At 43.9% G+C, this 21,854-nt stretch overlaps 1 protein-coding gene across 1 annotated transcript in view; it reads right to left on the bottom strand.

Moving 5' to 3' along the window:
- Positions 1–20,251, bottom strand: part of LOC126455965 (facilitated trehalose transporter Tret1-like) — a 170,351-nt gene extending 150,100 nt beyond the window's left edge. The window contains exons 1-4 of the mRNA XM_050091722.1: positions 20,229–20,251; positions 11,092–11,260; positions 7,966–7,972; positions 5,484–5,752 (exon numbers count right to left, since the gene is read on the bottom strand). Of these exons, the coding sequence (XP_049947679.1) occupies positions 5,484–5,752; positions 7,966–7,972; positions 11,092–11,260; positions 20,229–20,251 (468 nt within the window). The remainder of the gene's footprint in view (positions 1–5,483; positions 5,753–7,965; positions 7,973–11,091; positions 11,261–20,228) is intronic.
- Positions 20,252–21,854: the final 1,603 nt, after the last annotated feature.

Consider the following 21,854-nt stretch of genomic DNA (forward strand, 5'->3'; position numbering starts at 1 on the left):
CCGTGTCTATGGCCCTCTGAGTCTCGTGGACGAATAGCGCAAGCTGGGTTTCACATGACCGTCTTTTTCGAAACCCATGCTGATTCCTACAGAGTAGATTTCTTGTCTCCAGAAAAGTCATTGTACTGGAACACAATACGTGTTCCAAAATTCTACAACTGATCGACGTTAGAGATATAGGTCTATAGTTCTGCACATCCGCAGAGTAAACTAATAAGAGATGGAACAGATCCCTCACGGCACGCAAAATACATCAGGGCACAGTCCAAGAGGGAACGAAAAACCATGCGAGATTGAAAAGAATGGACCGCACGATTCCTAGTTATACTGACATCTTAGTCACGTGATTTTTTTCTGGGGATCTAAGGCACCGAAATTGGATACAGTATTCGAACTGCAGAAAAGGGCCATAAGAATAACAACTAGAAGTTCAAATGGCTCTGAGCACTATGGGACTTAACATCTATGGTCATCAGTCCCCTAGAACTTAGAACTACTTAAACCTAACTAACCTAAGGACATCATACAACACCCAGTCATCACGAGGCAGAGAAAATCCCTGACGCCACCGGGAATCGAACCCGGGAACCCGGGCGCGGGAAGCGAGAACGCTACCGCACGACCACGAGCTGCGGACACAACTAGAAGTGGTAGTCTGGGTTGTTGTAGAGAATTCTGTAAAAAACTGGGAATTTTTACTACACCGAGTACATCTACCAATGTCTTGCACGTGTCAGGGAAGATAATACGAGTACTAAACATTTCACGAATAGTTCTATGCTTAACCATGGAACGACAGTCGGTTTGAAATCACATTTACGAAGGAAAAACGAACAAAAACTCATAACATTTTCTTCCTGGGAATAAAATTACGTAACAGTTTGTCCAAGAAAATGAAAAAATTAACAAAATACATAGCTTCAAAAAGGCTGCTAAAATGTCCACCACAAATATTGCATACTACACAATCAGAGGATTCAGTGTAGCGGTTGACGATCTCGCCTTGTCACATTAAAATACATATTACAAAGTTTATTGCATGATGAGTAACTATAACATTCTTTAGAGATTCATTTCTTGTCACTACTAACAGTTACGGTCTTTTACCTGGGAATACAATGTTGTTCCCACCAGCAAATATATTTTTTCACAACGTCTAACACTGTCTTCCAGACAGTGATGTATGTCAGAAACAATAACGGGAAGGAGACGCTGCCTAGAAAGACTCTTACGTTAACATACTTGGGAACTGATAAATGTTTAACTAAAATTTTTGCCTCTTTTAGGACCTGTGGTAATTTTGCCCCTTATTTTTCAGATATGATTGGAGCCAGTCACTGGCATTTCCTTTAAGTCATTCTGAGTTTTTTAGTAGATATTTTCGGTCATGTGTAGCAGTGGCCTGCGCTAGATCTACAAATACACTCCTGGAAATTGAAATAAGAACACCGTGAATTCATTGTCCCAGGAAGGGGAAACTTTATTGACACATTCCTGGGGTCAGATACATCACATGATCACACTGACAGAACCACAGGCACATAGACACAGGCAACAGAGCATGCACAATGTCGGCACTAGTACAGTGTATATCCACCTTTCGCAGCAATGCAGGCTGCTATTCTCCCATGGAGACGATCGTAGAGATGCTGGATGTAGTCCTGTGGAACGGCTTGCTATGCCATTTCCACCTGGCGCCTCAGTTGGACCAGCGTTCGTGCTGGACGTGCAGACCGCGTGAGACGACGCTTCATCCAGTCCCAAACATGCTCAATGGGGGATAGATCCGGAGATCTTGCTGGCCAGGGTAGTTGACTTACACCTTCTAGAGCACGTTGGGTGGCACGGGATACATGCGGACGTGCATTGTCCTGTTGGAACAGCAAGTTCCCTTGCCGGCCTACAAATGGTAGAACGATGGGTTCGATGACGGTTTGGATGTACCGTGCACTATTCAGTGTCCCCTCGACGATCATCAGTGGTGTACGGCCAGTGTAGGAGATCACTCCCCACACCATGATGCCGGGTGTTGGCCCTGTGTGCCTCGGTCGTATGCAGTCCTGATTGTGGCGCTCACCTGCACGGCGCCAAACACGCATACGACCATCATTGGCACCAAGGCAGAAGCGACTCTCATCGCTGAAGACGACACGTCTCCATTCGTCCCTCCATTCACGCCTGTCGCGACACCACTGGAGGCGGGCTGCACGATGCTGGGGCGTGAGCGGAAGACGGCCTAACGGTGTGCGGGACCGTAGCCCAGCTTCATGGAGACGGTTGCGAATGGTCCTCGCCGATACCCCAGGAGCAACAGTGTCCCTAATTTGCTGGGAAGTGGCGGTGCGCTCCCCTACGGCACTGCGTAGGATCCGACGGTCTTGGCGTGCATACGTGCGTCGCTGCGGTCCGGTCCCAGGTCGACGGGCACGTGCACCTTCCGCCGACCACTGGCGACAACATCGATGTACTGTGGAGACCTCACGCCCCACGTGTTGAGCAATTCGGCGGTACGTCCACCCGGCCTCCCGCATGCCCACTATACGCCCTCGCTCAAAGTCCGTCAACTGCACATACGGTTCACGTCCACGCTGTCGCAGCATGCTACCAGTGTTAAAGACTGCGATGGAGCTCCGTATGCCACGGCAAACTGGCTGACACTGACGGTGGTGGTGCACAAATGCTGCACAGCTAGCGCCATTCGACGGCCAACACCGCGGTTCCTGGTGTGTCCGCTGTGCCGTGCGTGTGATCATTGCTTGTACAGCCCTCTCGCAGTGTCCGGAGCAAGTATGGTGGGTCTGACACACCGGTGTCAATGTGCTCTTTTTTCCATTTCCAGGAGTGTATATCTGTGACACAGGTATTGTCGTCTAGTGGATCAAGGATCAGGTTTATGGACTATACTATAGCTGAGGGGCTGAATCTGTACTTCTACTACTACGGAAACTGAACTATGCTTCACTGAAGATGTTACATTTACTGCAGTAATTCATTATTCTGTCTTTCACAGCAACTCTAATATTTTTGAGAGCGATCACAATAGAAAAATGAGCTTTGTATCATTTACATCAAATGATGGGTACCTACTATTTCGTAATGTTGGAGAATACCGTGGCAGCTCATATATATATATTGTAATATACAGTCACCACCATAAGCACACTATTAAGTTCAGTGCATACATAACGAAAAATTTACACAACACTAATGATTCACCTTGAGTTGCTTATGAAAAGATCTCGTCCGTCCCGGCGGACGGCCGGATATTTAACTAAAGGATCGAAGTGCGGCTTATACATGGTGGTGCTTAGAACAAATGAGTAGAAAGCAATTGCCAAGCAATTTCGAAGATGATCAGGCTGCAAGCCAGGGCAGAAGACACGTCCGGCAAGGCGACAAACCCCATTGGCCTCACATATCAGACCATTTCTGTATCAGCAAATAATTCACGCGGCAGACAAATTCAACTCGTGATTCACCTTTTGCAAGACCATGCAAGGCTTACTAACTACACGACTCTTCGTAACCTAACTGAAAACCAAACTGAGACATTTACCGAATAAAAGAACAATTAAAATTATACTGACTTAACAAAAGCTCGGCCTTTCATATTAAAGAAAGTCTAAAACCAAAACTGGGCGAAGAGCACACTAACTAAAATACTACACCAAATTAACACTGCCTGGAACCTTTAAAACAAGCAGTAGAATTCTATTCCCTTTTGCATTTACCGAAATAATTAGACTCCGCTCCGCGGAAATAGCACGTCAGAGCCTTAGACTTCGTAACTTCAGTACAACACTCTCTTATTCAGAACCGTCCTTAACTGATCTCCGGCAGATACAACATGCCACCATAAATTTCACAAATCTTCACAGGTTAACAGCAGAATATGAATCACACGTAACTTCATGTTTCCAGTTGGCTCCCTTATGCTGGTTATTATGGGTATGGATAACCCAAGCATCCACACACCCAATATTTATCATGCGTGGTTTCTTACTGACTCCACTGATAGTGAGGTGATCGTGAGCAGCTGACAGCAGGACAACCATTTTATTTTGTTTTGCTTTGTATGAAACTAGTGTTTTTTTCTTTATCAAAAAAAAACAAAGACGTACCTATATTTCTATATTTCTGTTTTTCGTGGACGATAGTTCAGGTTTGTTGCAGCGAATAAGGCCAACCAGTTTGGGTTTATCCTTCAAAAGATCGTCTGCCAGTTTCAATGAGGTAAACCAGTTGTCTATGGTGATGTTTCTGTTTGACCCTCCAAGAGTCTTGGTCCTTTCCTTTACATAAAATTCCCCGAGAGGCATTCCATTTGCCTCTGTGTTTTCCATAGTAAGGAGACCTGTCGACCATGTACTTTGTTTTTGTATTACAGGCTATTACTATTTTGATCCTAAATTTATTTGGTTGGGACGTATATGCGGAAAGGAAGTCGTCCACGAAAACCCAGCAGTTGGTCATCTAGGGCAACAAATAGGGCCGCGCGGGATTAGCCGAGCAGTCTGCCGGCACGGTAGCTCAGCGTGTTAGGTCAGAGGGCTGCGTGCTCTCTGTAATAAAAAAACTAAGTTAAAGAATCAACGATCAACTTGAACGGATGTCTTATGACGTCCGCCCAGACCAAAAACGCAGCGGACTATATCGAAAAAAAAAGAAAAAAAGCGGTCTAAGGCGCTGCAGTCATGGACCGTGCGGCTGGTCCTGGATAGAGGATAGGGTTCGAGTCCTGCCTCGGGCATGGGTGTATGTGTGTGTCCTTAGAATAATTTAGGTTAAGTAGTGTGTAAGCTTAGGGACTGATGACCCCAGCAGTTAAGTCCCCTAAGATTTCACACCCATTTGAACATTTTTTTAACAACAAATGGGCGTGGCTTATAGCAAGTTGTGCAGTTATGAACAAGCTGTTCGCCAAATTTCGCGTATTGATACGAAATAATCGTTTTCTCTTCTAGGTTGACGAGTTTCTTTGTTATCAAATCTCAAGCATGAGACTAAAAATTAAAACCTTTCGGAACTCATTGTGGCTTCCTATAGAGAACCACGTAAATCAGTATTGAACATTTCTCTTACAGACAGATGATTGTTTAACAACGCTGCTGTTATGTGTCATTGCGAAGATTCCAAGAAGGGCTTGTATCTGTGCTACGCAGGTTTGGTTTTCTGCGTATGTTGTTGTTTTGTGTCTTGATTCCTCCTGTTTATTTCTTCATTGGTATGTGCCGCTATAGGGTTTACCATCTTAGCCGTGGAAAACAGAAAATGTCTCCTGAGGAGTGTTCGCTGCCTTAATCTGTCCAATGTGTCCCTGAATGAAGTGGATAATGTTTTTATTTGGCGTGTGACAACTTGGACGACTGCAGATATTGCGTACCCCAATGGTAATTGTTCTTACCTTTTAGAACCTTTCTTGGTGGCAACACAATATTTTTATTTCTTCATGGTGACGAAATCCTATCATCTTCTTCACTTACAGATGTGGATCCGTTAGAGTTTTCAGATTCAAGCTGCTTCTGTTTCCGTCCACTTTGTCCAAGCACGAGATTGTCTCTGGAACTGCTTCGATTCATGTCAGTATTTGACCCTGGGATATCTTCACGATCTAAATCAGTCATTACTATTTCATCAATCTCTACATTATCAATTTCTTTGCTGGAACCAGAATCACTGCCAGATCCGTTTTCATCTATTTCTTCTACAAACATTTTCGTAAGCTCTTCTTCAGTACACGCAGAATACTTATCTAAAATAATTTAAAATAAAAATTCAAATATAGATGTATGCACTTTATACTATCGTATGTACTTGTTCAGCCAATATTATTGAATGCAATAGTTCCTGCTGTTGCACTTACTTTATGTAATTCTGTATGCGTAGACACGGACTCTCGTAAAATTTTTGACAGAGCAGTCAAACAAACGATTTCCAACAATGCATTCTCTCCGAAGGAAAGATAGAAAGCTATAATCTAGTACAACACTGTGGTGCGAAAAAAGTAACAAATTAAGCAATGTTACCAACCGTACGTCGTCAAAATGACGAGGCTTTGTGATGTAGGATTAATGCAAGAGACTCAGTAATTAGTGTAAAGAGCAGGAGGTAAACAGACGCGCGACTGCTCTTGATGGGCTCTCCTCCGCGACTAGCAATGAGAGAAGCATTCAACGAATTCGAACATAAAACATTGGCAAACAATCTAAACAAGAACCCTAAAAAGTTTTGGTCATATGTAAAATCGGTAAGCGGATCTAAATCCCCTATTCAGTCACTCGTTGACCACGATGGCACCGAAACAGATGACGACCGAAGAAAGGCAGAAATACTGAATTCAGTGTTCCGAAACTGTTTCACTGCGGAAAATCGTAACACAGTCCCTGACTTCAGCCGTCGCACGGACGCCAAAATGGAAAATATTGAAATAAACGATATCGGAATTGAAAAACAACTGCTATCACTTAGTAGCGGAAAAGCATCCGGACCAGACGAGATACCCTTAAGATTCTACAGTGATTATGCTAAAGAACTTGCCCCCTTTATATCAGCAATTTATCGTAGATCGCTGGAAGAACGTAAAGTACCTAGCGACTGGAAGAAAGCGCAGGTCGTTCCCATTTTCAAGAAGGGTCATAAATCAGACGCGAATAATTATAGGCCTATTTCGCTTACGTCAATCTGTTGTAGAATAATGGAACATGTTTTGTGTTCTCGTATTATGACGTTCTTAGATAATACAAATCTCCTTCATCATAACCAACATGAATTCCGCAAACAGAGATCATGTGAAACTCAGCTCGCCCTATTTGCCCAAGAAATTCACAGTGCCGTAGACACTGGCGAGCAGATTGATGCCGTATTCCTGGACTTCAGGAAGGCATTTGATACGGTTCCGCACTTACGTTTAGTGAAAAAAATACGAGCTTACGGAATATCGGACCAGGTTTGTGATTGGATTCAGGATTTCCTAGAAGAAAGAACACAACATGTCATTCTTAACGGTTCAAAATCTGCAGATGTAGAGGTAATTTCGGGAGTACCGCAGGGAAGCGTGATAGGACCTTTATTGTTTACAATATACATAAATGACTTAGTTGACAACATCGGTAGCTCCGTGAGGCTATTTGCAGATGACACGGTTGTCTACAAGAAAGTAGCAACATCAGAAGACTCGTACGTACTCCAGGAGGACCTGCAGAGGATTAATGCATGGTGCGACAGCTGGCAGCTTTCCCTAAACGTAGATAAATGTAATATAATGCGCATACATAGGGGCAGAAATCCATTCCAGTACGATTATGCCATAGGTGGTAAATCATTGGAAGCGGTAACGACCGTAAAATACTTAGGAGTTACTATCCGGAGCGGTCTGAAGTGGAATGATCACATAAAACAAATAGTGGGAAAAGCAGGCGCCAGGTTGAGATTCATAGGAAGAATTCTAAGAAAATGTGACTCATCGACGAAAGAAGTAGCTTACAAAACGCTTGTTCGTCCGATTCTTGAGTATTGCTCATCAGTATGGGACCCTTACCAGGTTGGATTAAAAGAAGAGATAGACATGATCCAGCGAAAAGCAGCGCGATTCGTCATGGGGACATTTAGTCAGCGCGAGAGCGTTACGGAGATGCTGAACAAGCTCCAGTGGCGGACACTTCAAGAAAGGCGTTACGCAATACGGAGAGGTTTATTATCGAAATTACGAGAGAGCACATTCCGGGAAGAGATGGGCAACATATTACTACCGCCCACATATATCTCGCGTAATGATCACAACGACAAGATCCGAGAAATTAGAGCAAATACGTAGACTTACAAGCAGTCGTTCTTCCCACGCACAATTCGTGAATGGAACAGGGAAGGGGGGATCAGATAGTGGTACAATAAGTACCCTCCACCACACACCGTAAGGTGGCTCGCGGAGTATAGATGTAGATGTAGATGTAGCTTGCCAGCTCTAACCTCCAACCTGCAACATAAGGCAGGCATTTGCTGCCTTGTCTTTCGGCAATCAGCGCTGCCAGAAATTTTGTTCGACTATATAATTATTTTTAAAATGCTGTTTGTTATATTAATTCATGATCCAGTCACATAGTTTTTCTAATTTTGGTGAAGTACAAGCGTCAGAAATTTAAAGACTTGGTCTTTGATAATTCCATTTCGTATTTTGTATTATTTTTTATAAGGACAAAGGTCCGAATTAAAATGTTATATTGTTATTGCGATTATGTAATTCTGTAATAATGAAATGTGTTTTTTCTGAAATTTAAATTGTTTACCAACCACGAGTTTGTCAGTCAGCAAAGATCCCTAGCTTCTTACCTCCTTTGAGTAGCTGTGCTTAAATTGCATTTTGGTTTCTCTAGCACGTAATTTGAGCTGGAATACAGCTCAGAGAATATAATAATCCCACTCCCGAAGAAATCATGTGTTGACAGGTGTGAAAATTACCGAACTATCAGTTTAATACATCACGGCTACAAAATGCTACCACGAATTCGGTACAGACGAATGGAAAAACTGGTACAAGCCGACCTCTGCGAAGATCAGTTTGGATTATGTAAAAATTTTGGAACACGCGAGGCAATACCGACCCTACGACTTATCTTAGAAGACAGATTAAGGAAAGAGGAACCTAAGTTTCTTGCATTTGTAGACTTAGAAAAAGCTTTTGAAACTGTTGATTGAATTCTCTCTTTCAAATTATCTAGGTGACAGTAGTCAAATACAGGGAGCGAAAGGCTGTTTAAGGTTTGTATAGAAAACAGATGTCAGACAGAAGAGTCACGGGGCATGAAAGGGAAGCGATGGTTGGGAAGGGAATAAGACAAATGGTTCAAATGGCTCTGAGCACTATGGGACTTAACATCTGTGGTCATCAATCCCCTAGAACGTAGAACTACTTAAACCTAACTAAGGACATCACACACATCCATGCCCGAGGCAGGATTCGAACCTGCGACCGTAGCGGTCACGCGGTTCCAGACTGAAGCGCTTAGAACCGCACGGCCACACCGGCCGGCGGGAATAAGACAGTGTTGTAGTCTATCCCCAATGTTATTCAATCTGTATACCGAGCAAGCAGTGAAGGAAACAATAGAAAAAATTGGAGTAGGAATTATAATCCATGTAGAAGAAATAAAAACTTTGAGATTTGCCGAAGACATTGTAATTCTGTCAGAGACAGCAAAGGACCTGGAAGAGCAGTTGAACGGAATGGACAGTGTCTTGAAAGGAGGATATAAGATGAACATCAACAAAAGCAAAACGAGGATAATGGAATGTAGTCGAATTAAATGAGGTGATGCTGTGGGAAGTAGATTAGGAAATGAGACACTTGAAATGGTAGATGAGTTTTGCTGTTTGGGAGCAAAATAACGGATGATGGTCGAAGTAGAGAGGATATAAAACGTAGACAGATAATGGCAAGGAAAGCGTTTCTGAAGAAGAGAAATTTGTTATCATCGAGTGTAGATTTGTATCAGGAAGTCGCTTCTGAAAGTATTTGTATGGAGTGTAGCCATGTATGGAAGTGAAATGTGGACGATAAATAGTTTAGACAAGACGAGAATAGAAGATGTCGAAATGTGGTGCTACAGAAGAATGCTGAAGATTGTACGGGTAGATACGTAAGTAATAAGAAGGTACTGAATAGAAGAGGAATTTGTGGCACAACTTGATTAGAAGAAGGGATCGGTTGATAGGACGAGTTTTGAGGCATCAAGGGATTACCAATTTAGTATTGGAGGGAAGCGTGGAGGGTAAAAACCGTAGAGGGAGACCAAGGGATGAATACACTAAGCAGATTCAGAAGGGTGTAGATTGCAGTAGTTACACAGAGATGAAGAAGCTTGTACAAGTGAGAATAGCATGGTGAGCTGCATCAAACCAGTTTCTGGACTGAAGACCATAACAACAACAACATGAATGGCTGCACCAGAATACTGACATGTGCACAACTCAGCTACTGTATTAGGTGGCTATACATTCTTCTTTTTATGTAACCGTGCTGCTGCATTGGATACAGAAAGAATGATTAAATAGTTATGTACATAAGGTGTTTTCCTTTTATTTTAGAATTGTTAATGAGCTGCTCTGAAATACAAGTATATGCACAATTCACTGTCAGAAATTCACGTTTTTTAACCTCTAAGGTGCCTTTTCTAAATCAATAATTTTTATCACTAGCAAAAGACGCACAATAACCTACACTGCCCTTGCTCTGAGGCTGTGAAAAGACGTCTGTACTCTTCATCTACACCAGCCACGTAAATGAACAGTTCTCCACCGGAAGATGATGGAGTGAACCGTCGATACGCTTAGTGGCAAAATAAACAAGCGACTGTGTTACGTTTGCCACAGACGGCCCCTGCCATGCAGACTACACTCAAGACACCCCTATGTACCATATAACATACACAAGCACTTGCAGGCGCAACCAAGAGGAAAATAATTCTTCAAAACAAACAGAACTTGCTAGAGACTAATGCGAACCTTTTTTTGCAGAGGTCGCCTCACAGATACAGTGAAAGTTGGAGTACTCCGCCTGCCTCCGCCGGCTTTATAAGGCCAGCGCAGCAGCAGTTACAGCCAGTTCCTCGCCGAGCTAGGACCAGCTCCGACGGACCTCACCGACGCTCTTGATGAATGGTCGTCTACAAGTTATTTGTTTTTGTGTGTATATAGTGATTGTCCGAGAATTGTAGTTCAGTTTTAATAAACGACATTATACTGAGAGATCTACAATACTGAGTATTCTCCAGACTGACTCTCAGAAAGTGTTTTATTTGTATTGATCATCAGTCGTAGCCCTCATGGCTCAGAGCACTATGGGACTTAATTTCTGAGGTCATCAGTCCCCTAGAACTTAGAACTACTTAAACCTAACTAACCTAAGGACATAACACACACCCATGCCCGAGGCAGGATTCGAACCTGTGACCGTAGCGGTAGCGCCTAGAACCGCTCGGCCACCTCGGCCAGTGCAGCCCTCATAATGCTGTCCCTTATGGACGAAATGTTCATAGTAATTTGGCGAAAATTGTTTGGAGAAAATCTTGTGTGGAAAGTAAGGATCGTCGGTTGTACCTGAGGAAGGGCAGTCCTGAAGACGCTGATGTGCCGTGCGGGCTCCGGCGGCGGGGGGCTGAGGGTGGCGACGGCGGCCGTGTTGGCCCAGGAGACACGCCGGCCGCCGCAGTGCTGCGAAGACGGCGGCGGCGTCGCCGGAGGCGCCTCACAGTCCGCCTCGTCCTTGCTGCAACACAGGGGACACGTCCAGTCACTGTGCCTGGGGCAAAGCTGCAGTTACCACATCGAAACATAAAGTTGTTCGTTTGTTGGTACAGGCTGGAATCCCCGCGCTGCAGTAATGTAACACTCCGCAAAAGGGGCCAAAACAAAATGGAATAGCCCACTGATAAAGTGGAGTACCGTGAATTTGAACGGGAACATCGCTACTACAGTCCATTGTGAGCTCGCGGACATGTACGTCAAAAAAATTCTTCATTATATTGCGCTATGGTTACATGATGCAGACACTTCCACTGTGGTCAGACAAGTCTGATATACGATGAAAGAAACGTCAGACCATCTGTTTGTGAAGAACCGGGAATCGCAATAGGAGGCACTTGTGCTCGAAATTTACTAGATCACCATACAAGTATAAGGGAAAATGTGAAAATCAGTGAAGGATTGACTCTCAAGTTCTTCTACGATATTTTGAACACGAACGACGTCGCTACCCACTAAGTTCAGCGACTGATCACACACATTCAGGAACTCCACGGAACCAATGTAGCAGTGGCAGCGTTTCAACTGTGTCAGGCCGAGCCATAAAAATTTCTTTAGGAACCTAATCAACATGGACAAGTGCTGAATTTACAACTATTACCCAGAGACAAAGGAGCAGAGCATGTGTATTCGCCTCAATCGAGAACAGGAAAGACCCAAACTACATCCGGCAAGGTGAAGCTGAGTATTTTATCGACTGCCCTGGTGTGGTGCTAACAGAGTATGCTCGTAAGGGGCCAACACTTCCAGCAGCTTCCTACCTAAACCCCTTGACGGAGTTACGGGAGGCAGTCAAGACGTAACGCCGCGAAAAGCTGTCGATGAGGGTGTTTTCCTCGAACACACCGTTTAGGCTCGTTCTGCACAGGACACAGCCACACATGTGGCTTCTTTGTCTATAAAATCTAGCTTCGTAATCCCTGTTGTTCTGACGCGGCACCCAATCAGTGTCTTCTCTCTCTCTCTGTGTTCAGATGAGGAACCCACTGCCTGCGAGGGATGTAAAGAACGACGACGAGGTTATTTTTCTGGTGGCTGTTTCCTGAACACCCAAAATGCATGTCTCTGCCAAGTCAGCCATCGTTGGAAAACGTGTGTCGCATCGATCTGAGTATATGGAGAGAAGGACTAGCTCCATCACCAGGTTTGAGGTGACCGATTAATTTTTTTTGGGGTGATAACCAAAGGCTTATGTCACCCCTCGCGCAGCAGAATAACTGACGTTTGTCACACGTGGCGGAATATGGTCATTCCACTCGTCGCGTCGGCCCTACACTAACAAGGGAAACACGCATCCACAGGGTCATAAATTTTACTTACATTTCGCACGGCTGTAGCGCTCTGCACTTCTGAAGCAATTACCAGAAATCGTTCATAGTTTTACGAACCTGATGAATACCAAAGGAGGCCGTCAGCCACCGAACAACAGCGTTAGTGCAACTGGCTAAGGCAGTAGACGAGAACTCTGTACTTACCGCAATTGGAGCTCTATTTTTGTAGCCTTCCATAAACACCTGTATCGCTATGACGAATCGCATTTGTTCGAAAAAGAACAACAACAGTGGTGACTTGTAATTGGAAACCATCGAGGTCAGGAAATTCACTGAAAACGGGATGGAAAACTGGAAAACACAGCTATTTATCGGAGAAGAAAGTTACAGGCTACCTTATATTAAGAGAATCATTTTGCCCCGCCTTCCCTGCTGTTCATCATTGCCTTTATTCCATTATCAACCACCTTAAAGAAAATAAACAAGAATTATCACCAAGCCAGAAATTCTAAAAAATACCCCATCTGATGCACATGGATGACATGAAGCTCTGCGGAAAATAGGAAACAGAAATCCAGTCTCTGACGAATATCGCTCGAATCGTCAGCAATGACATCAGCGTGAAATTTGGCTTAGGCACACAGAACAAAATCCCAGAATATGAAGACATCGAAATGCCAAACAGACAAACCATCAACTGCCACCAGCTAGAAGCCTACAAATAGATAGGCATTTTGCACCGGAACACTGTTAAGCACGGCCATATAAAACATGTGGTCAGCAAACGGTACATCCAAAGAGTCACAAATATTTTGAAAAGAAAACTGAACGCCGGGAACGGCAGCAAGGCACTTAGTACTTGAGTAATTACCGTCATCAGATACACTGCACCTACTGTGAACTGGACGCAAGTAGAGTTGCATAATCTCCACCCTCGCAGTGTTGTCGACGGGCTGCATTTGTCCAGAAAAACAAGCGGCAGAGATCTGATTGGTTTGTTTTTGGGGATGGAGACCAGACAGCGTGGTCATCGGTCTCATCGGATTAGGGAAGGACGGGGAAGGAAGTCGGCCGTGCCCTTTGAAAGGAACCATCCCGGCATTTGCCTGGAGCGATTTAGGGAAATCACGGAAAACCTAAATCAGGATGGCCGGACGCGGGATTGAACCGTCGTCCTCCCGAATGCGAGTCCAGTGTTTAACCACTGCGCTACCTCGCTCGGTGGCAGAGATCTCTCGAAAATGAGGCAGACAGTGGAAGAACAGAAACATACATTGTCAGATTGTATAAAAGATTGTAGTCAACAAAAGAAGGCTTCTCAGTGTACTGTAAACCAAGAAAGAATATTGGGAAGGTACACTCCACTATCGGACAGATAGCCTGCGCAATAAAGCACTGCATCGGTAGCTTTTGGAGAAGATTGAAGATAAAGTAAATAGAGAAAAAGATCTGGTCTTGGCCTTCCAATGGAACCCTAAAGGACGATTGATTTTTGTTACAGAGGAACAAGAACTAATGTCTTCAAAGCCAAAATCAAGAAATGAGCAAAACTTTCTGCTATGAAAATGCTGAAGCAATACAGAATATCATGAGCTGTTGCAAAAAGATCGCTCACAGTGATTACAAGCAGAGGCACAATGATGTGCACAAATTATTCTTTGGAACTTATGCTAAAATTGACAGTTGCCAGTGGCAAGCAACAAGCCACAGCGAATTGTCGAAAACTAACGTGACTGTTTACTATGGAACTTCCGACTTTAGACAGATCGGGTGCTAGAACACAATACACCAGACATCACAATCCTGGAGAAAAGAATGTGCGGATCGTTGACACTGCCATCTCAGATAATAGCAGAATCGACGAAAGACTTGAAAACTTCGTCATACACGAGGATTTTAAAACCAAACTAAAAAAAAAAAAATGGCTCCAAGCACTTTGGTACTTAAGATCTGAGGTCATCAGTCCCCTAGACTTAGAACTACGAGTACTTAAACTTAAGTAACCCAAGGACATCACACACATCCATGCCCGAGGCAGGACTCGAGCCTGCGACAGCAGCAGCAGCAGCGCCTAGAGCCGCTCGACCACAGCGGCCGGCGAAACCGAACTACAGCGATTCTGGCTGACAGCACTTTCCGGCACACTCCAAGAGAAAAGTGTCAAAAGATCTTAGTGGGCATTTGAAAACGTTTGGGATTGGTAAGACATCCATCTGCTAACTACAAAATCCCCTTTACTGGGATCTGCACGAATTATCAGCCAACACACCACGCAGCCCTTTACGCTTGGGAAGCGTCCAACTAATGATAAAATACGAAATCCGACGGAGAACGATTCGCTGTGTTGTTATACTGATCATAATGATAATCATAGTGTCACAGTTGTGGCGAGAATCAGTGTAGGTTTATTAAAACATTCATTCGCGTACTAAATAACGTGTTTTAGTGAAGTCGTTTCACTTTCAATTCTTCGTTAACATGAGACGATATTTCTCTCTGACCCTGCAATAATGTAGGAGCACTGTTCAGTGACACCAGCAAATTTTTAACTTGATCATAGAGAGTTACGGCCCAAGACAAACCCAACGGTGTCCCGATTCCTTATTATACGTTGGCAGGAATGTGGCACTTCTCTTATTTTTTGTAGGTTGATGCCATATTCCTCAACTTTCGAAAGGCATTCGACTCGGTTCCGCACTGTCGCTTGCTCCAAAAAGTGCGCGCTTACGGTCTATCCGATGACAAATGCGGTTGGATAGAATGTTTTATAACAGACAGAGAGCAGTATGTCGTCCTGAATGGGGAGACTTCAAGAGAAACAAGCGTAACATCAGGTGTGCCCCAGGACAGCGTAATAGGTCCGCTGCTTTTTACAATTTTCGTAAACGATCTGGTTGATGTTATTGACAGCGGCGTTAGACTGTTTGCCGATGATGCTGTAGTCTACAGGAAAGCAGTATCACACGAAAGTTGTAAACAAATCAACGAGGATTTGCAGAAAATAAATACGTGGTGTAATGACTGGCAGTTATCTCTCAATATTAGCAAGTGTAACCTACTGCGTATAACAAAGCGAAAATCCCCATTAATATACGAGTACAAAATAAACGCCCAGTCTTTGGAAGCGGTAACATCCTTCAATTATCTGGGTGTGACTGTTAGAAGTGATCTCAGATGGAACGATCAGATTACACAAGTAACGGGTAAGGCGAACTTTAGATTGTAGTTTATTGGTAGAATCCTGAAGTGGTGCAGTCCTTCAACAAAGGAAATTGCTTACAATATTTTAGTTTGTCCAGTCTTAGAGTATTGTTCACCTGTATGGGACCCTTACCAGTTGGGTCTGATTCAAGAGATTGAGAAGGTCCAAAGAATAGCGGCAAGATTCGTGACTGGTACATTTAGCCATCGCGGGAGAGTTACAAATCTCATAGAAAGTTTGAAGTGGGGCACACTTGCAGACAGACGACGCGCTAAACGGAAGGGGCTGCTCACTAAATTCTCAAAACCGATCTTCGCCGAGGATGTAGACATATATTATCACCACCAACTTTCAGATCGTGCAATGATCTAGAGATCTTACTGAGGCGTTCAAACAGTCCTTTTTCCCTCGCGTGATCCGCGAGTGGAACAGAGGGGGGAAATATGACTTCAGCGCGATTAGTGCCCTCCACCACACACCGCTTGGTGGATAGCGGAGTATATATGTAGATTTAGATTAGTTGTAGCGATACGAGATAGAAGAAAGGAAGATATCAGCAACAATGCAGTACTGTAGCGTTATCTCCTGTTCACCCAGTAATCAATAAAATATATTTGTGATTATGAAGACAAAAATTCTACAAATTCAAGTAAATTTACTCCAATAAGGCCTCCGACAGTTTTTAATCTTTGCAGCCTAAAATAACAGCTGCCGAGCTCAGATATTCGGGACAACATAGAGATTGGTAAAGCCTCACGTAATATTGAAAAAGGATCATATAAATTATGAGAGCAACAGTATACTAGCAAGGAATTTGCTTTAACACATAATGTAGAAGAGAATGTAGTTTCAAATAAAACTAGTCCGTTAAACAACCTCGTCGTTGTGTTGCTGTAGACGGTACTGCAACGCAAGATAAAAAAGTATGGGGAGTGGCACGTCAGAGAAGTACGTATTACAGTATCAAGAAATAGTTAGGTTGTGCTAGTTGGAGCAGCAGACGAAAGTAAGTGAGATGCCAAAGATCTGCATTTTTCCCAGCAGATTATAGGTAGAAAGTACACTACAGACACAGACATTTGAAAGTTAGGTGAAATTTTCAGAAAATTTAAAACTGTGGTGGTCGAGATCCCTCTCCCTCACACAAAAATGCACAAGACAGAGAGAGAGAGAGAGGGAGGGAGAACGAGAGAGGGGGAGGGAGAACGAGAGAGGGGGAGGGAGAAAGAGAGAGAGGGAGGGAGAAAGAGAGAGAGGGAGGGAGAAAGAGAGAGCGAGGGAGAAAGAGAGAGAGCGAGGGAGAAAGAGAGAGCGAGGGAGAAAGAGAGAGCGAGGGAGAAAGAGAGAGAGCGAGGGAGAAAGAGAGAGCGAGGGAGAAAGAGAGAGAGCGAGGGAGAAAGAGAGAGAGCGAGGGAGAAAGAGAGAGCGAGGGAGAAAGAGAGAGCGAGGGAGAAAGAGAGAGCGAGGGAGAAAGAGAGAGCGAGGGAGAAAGAGAGAGCGAGGGAGAAAGAGAGAGCGAGGGAGAAAGAGAGAGCGAGGGAGGGAGGGAGGGGGAGAGAGAGGGAGGGGGGAGGGAGGGGGAGAGAGAGGGAGGGTGGAGGGAGGGGTGAGAGAGGGAGGGGGGAGGGAGGGGGGAGAGAGGGAGGGGGGAGGGAGGGGTGAGAGAGGGAGGGGGGAGGGAGGGAGAGGGAGGGGGGAGAGAGAAAGGGAGGGGGAGGGAGGGGGGAGAAAGAGAGAGGGGTGAGAGAGGAGGGGGAGAGAGGAGGGGGAGAGAGGTGGGAGAGAGGGGGGAGAGAGGAGGGAGAGAGAGGGGGAGAGAGGGGGGAGAGAGTGGGGGGAGAGAGAGAGAGAGAGAGAGAGAGAGAGAGAGAGAGAGAGGGAGGGAGGGGGGGGAGAGAGAGAGGGAGGGGGGGGAGAGAGAGAGGGAGGGGGAGAGAGAGACAGAGAGGGAGAAAATGTGGTCCCAAGAGAAAGGAAAGCCTAAACAAAAAACAATCTCATGAACTTGTCCCTAGAGATGCCAAATGCTCTGAAAGGGCCATTAATAACAAGAGCAAGCCACAAATCAACTTATAGCATAAGAGTCCTAAACCTACACCACGTTGTAATACAGTGCAGAGGACAGCGACTACTGATGGCATACGGACGTAAGTATCAAATATATATGTCCGAAAATATGATTAACCTGTACCATAATAAAATAGTTATGGTACTTTCGCAGATGGTTTGAAATGGCATTCTAGCCGCAGTAGATCCTTCACAATAAATACATCATTGGATTACTAAAGCAGCAATTTGGATTTTATGAAGTATTAGGTTGTTCACTAGATATTGCCTTTAATAATCATTCAACGGACAGAAGAAAATAACAAGAAAAGTTAGAGATCCTCAGCCTTTTTAACGTAACCATTACGTACTGACTGCCCTAACGGATTACATAACACCAGTAAATCTAAACTAGTGCAGTGTGAAGGGGGCTTTTTACCCCAATACGTGTCCACTCCCATACTTCTGCACGTCGCATGGTATACTTCAAGAAAAAGGTTACCTTCTCATCAGGGTCTGAATGGCTATGGCGAAAACGACTTTACAGTGAATGAAATTTCTATGCTCCATAGATATATGGATCCCACCTGAAGCTGTTGTCTCTTATCGTAAATCATAGGATATGTAATGGACGAAACGTACGCGCAATGGAAGATTGAAAGTGATAATTTCACAGTAACGTAGATTTCCTCACGTTTTATAAAGGGCGTGCACTACATACGATCATGATTAGAGGACTTGTGGACAAGGTGTGTAGTTCACTGACTTCAGCATCTTTGACAGCCACTTCTGGTTACTACATTGCCATTCATTGGGTACAGTATGAATACGATCTCAAAAGTGTCACTTTCGATGACGTTACTTCCACCAGTTGTTGTTTATGATCCAAGAATTGCGCTGGTAATAAAGACTGGACCATTCGTCGTCCCATAATGTACTGGACATGGGGACAGATCGGTTCATGCTGGCCACTATTTGGAGAACAAACTGGATAATGCAAGAAGTGTATACCTAAATGTGGAATAATTGGTGGAGCGCCTCACCCTGACATAGAAACAGCAAAGATACTGCTGATAGTTTGTATGTATACATGGATTCTGAGCAACTTCATTTCCTCGAACTGAAGGTATGGTCGTTGTAGCTATGGATCTGCCAACTATGTCACTCGGAGTTGATACTGTATGTGCTATGTACTTTGGTAGTTCTAGCTCTCCTGGTCGACATCGACCTTTTTATTAATAATTAACACAAGGGCAATACTGCTCTCATCATTTTGCGCCATTTGTGTCTCCGGTAGGTTCTTTTGCTAGAAGACTGGATGCGAAATTCATGGTGATGAGTCGTCAACTGTAGACTGGCTAGCTTCACCTAGGCTCGTGTTCAGTCATTTTACTCGATGCACTGTCGTTTGCATGGGTACAGAGAGAATCACGTTGACACATAACATGATTCTGTATACTACTCTCACTGACGCGAGTGCAGATACTCCCTAATTTGTTTGGACGCTCTTGATACGAAACCTGACGTTCATCTAATTTTTGTATCTGGAATGAATCACATCCCACATCCACGATTGCAGTACGTTTGAATACCCTCTTCTGTAGTACACATCTATGCTGTTAGAGACGGCAGAGAAAAGACCAGTTGAACGGAATGGACAATTTATCGAAAGAAAGTTACGAGGCCAACATCAACGGAAGTAAATAAGTGTTATGGAGAGTAGTAAATCGAAGTTAATAGATGACGTTGGGAGATTTAAATTAGTGAACAATGCACTATACACTGAGATGACAAAAGTCATAGGATAGCGATATGCACATATACAGATGGCGGTAGTACCGCATGTTTCAGTCGATGTAGGTTGCAGTAGTGCAGCAAACATGAAGAAACTCGTACAAGTCAGAATAGTGTGAAAGCAGCATCAAACTGAAGACTACAATAACATTCCAACTGACTTGGCTGTTAAATAAAAGACGTAGTACTAGCAACGTGCATATGGTAACGCTTCCCGGTTAGCTACCTAGGGCATTTACTTAGACATTCATTTTGTGCTCATTAGCTTGTCGTACGCTGCGGACTTAGAACGACAAACCACAAAGACAAAGAAACAGAATGCAGTCCCGTGTAGCTTAAGCCGTCGCCTTCGGCACCTGTTGATAAGCACGCAAGGGAATATTCCTGTTGTGCTCCGAAGTAAACAGACCGTTGCGTGTGAGCCTCTGTTGGTGTTGCGTTCAGTGGAATTCAGCTTTCTCAGTATCCGAATCAGTCGAGTCTTCCACCTTCGTGGATTAGATTTGCGGTAATTCACACCAAAACTTGCTAATACGTGGTAACTGAATGGCATCCCAACATTAATTTTGCAGTATGTAATTACTAAATGAATGTATCAGTTTCTTTTTTCTATTACTCACTCTGTTGTGTAGTTTAAGTGCATAATTGGAATACATATATTTTATACCAATACTTACGAGTTGTTGCTAGGAAATGGGTAGAAGCAATCCACTTTGCAAAATAACTGCACATTACATCGGCATGACTGGTTTTGGTCTCTTACATTTTCCCATTTATTTCATTAATAGTTTAATGTGATTGCTGCAGCCATTACGCAGCTTGGTAAATAATAGCGTTATGAGATATCATCGAACACAGTGCCTGTCTTTATTACGAGCCATATGTTTGTAGCCTTAACATGAAGCTACGTGTATGTGGTCTGTTATTGCGGACATGTCCAAAAGAATAGGCACCACACACACACACACAATATATATATATATATATATATATATATATATATATATATATATATATATATATATATATATATATCAAGTCAAGGGGAGGCTAGCCGGTGATCCCTCCAGTGCAAAGGGCACACACACTCGAACCCCTACGGGAATCGACGAAATGCCGCGAGGAATGAGGATAATGATCACTACAATAATAGAATAATAGCGTGTGGATAAGTTGAGAATTTCGGTCTGACTGGAGGCCTGCTAGGGTAGTTCGTGTGCTAGCTAGGGTAGTCGGTGCAGTTGTGAAGACCATTGTGTCCGGATGACGCAGTTGCAGCGCATCTGCCCAGTAAGCGGGAGGACCGGCTTCGAATCCCGGCGTAACACAAATTTTCAACTCTCCCCATTAATTTCAGTCAGTGCCCACTAGCAGCTAAATGTCATTAATTCCTTTTTGTCTTGATAAATAAGTTACTCAACGGTCGGTCATATAAGTTGTGAAGTGGCGAGATGATTAGCACGTTAACCTTTCTTTTTGGAAGGAGCTTCAAATGTCCCTCTGGTCATCCTTATGTCCACTTTATTACAACCGAAATAACCGTCTTGAGAGATTCAGCAACTCTATTGACATTTAAGATAATTCTCAGTTATTGTTCCGTTTCAGTTGCGCATTCTTAATTAGATCACATGTTTCGATCGCTCTGGACAATCCTCAGATCTAAGCAGTTGCGTCAGTTCAAAATGGTTCAAATATCTCTAAGCACTTTGGGAGTTAACATCTGAGGTCATCAGTCCCCTAGACTTAGAACTGCTTAAACCTAACTAACCTAAGGAAATCACACACATCCATGAACGAGGCAAGATTCGAACCTGCGACCGTAGCAGCAGCACGGTTCCGGACTGAAGCGCCTAGAACCGCTCGGCCACAGCGGCCGGCAGTTGCGTCAGTAACCTGTCTTATCAGAACCAAATATCAGAGTACTGAAAGTACTCTGGTATGTGGTTCTGAGTAGACAATACGGTTTGCTGATGCGACTACTTAGATCTGAACATGGTCCGAAGTGATCGGAACATGTCCTCCAATTAAAAACGTGCAACTGAAACGGAACAAGAAATGAGAATTATCTTAAATGATTTAGATTTCCTTAAATAGTCGTTTCCTTATACGGAATAACGCTAGGATGTTTTCTCTGGACCTCATTCTCTATTACTGTCCTATCCAAGTTTGTGCTTCGTCTCTAACAACCTGTCGTTGATGGGGCATTAAATCCTAGTCTTCCATCCTTCTACTCAACACAGGATCAC

The sequence above is a fragment of the Schistocerca serialis genome, chromosome 2 (genome assembly GCF_023864345.2).
Source record: "Schistocerca serialis cubense isolate TAMUIC-IGC-003099 chromosome 2, iqSchSeri2.2, whole genome shotgun sequence".
Taxonomy (NCBI): domain Eukaryota; kingdom Metazoa; phylum Arthropoda; class Insecta; order Orthoptera; family Acrididae; genus Schistocerca; species Schistocerca serialis.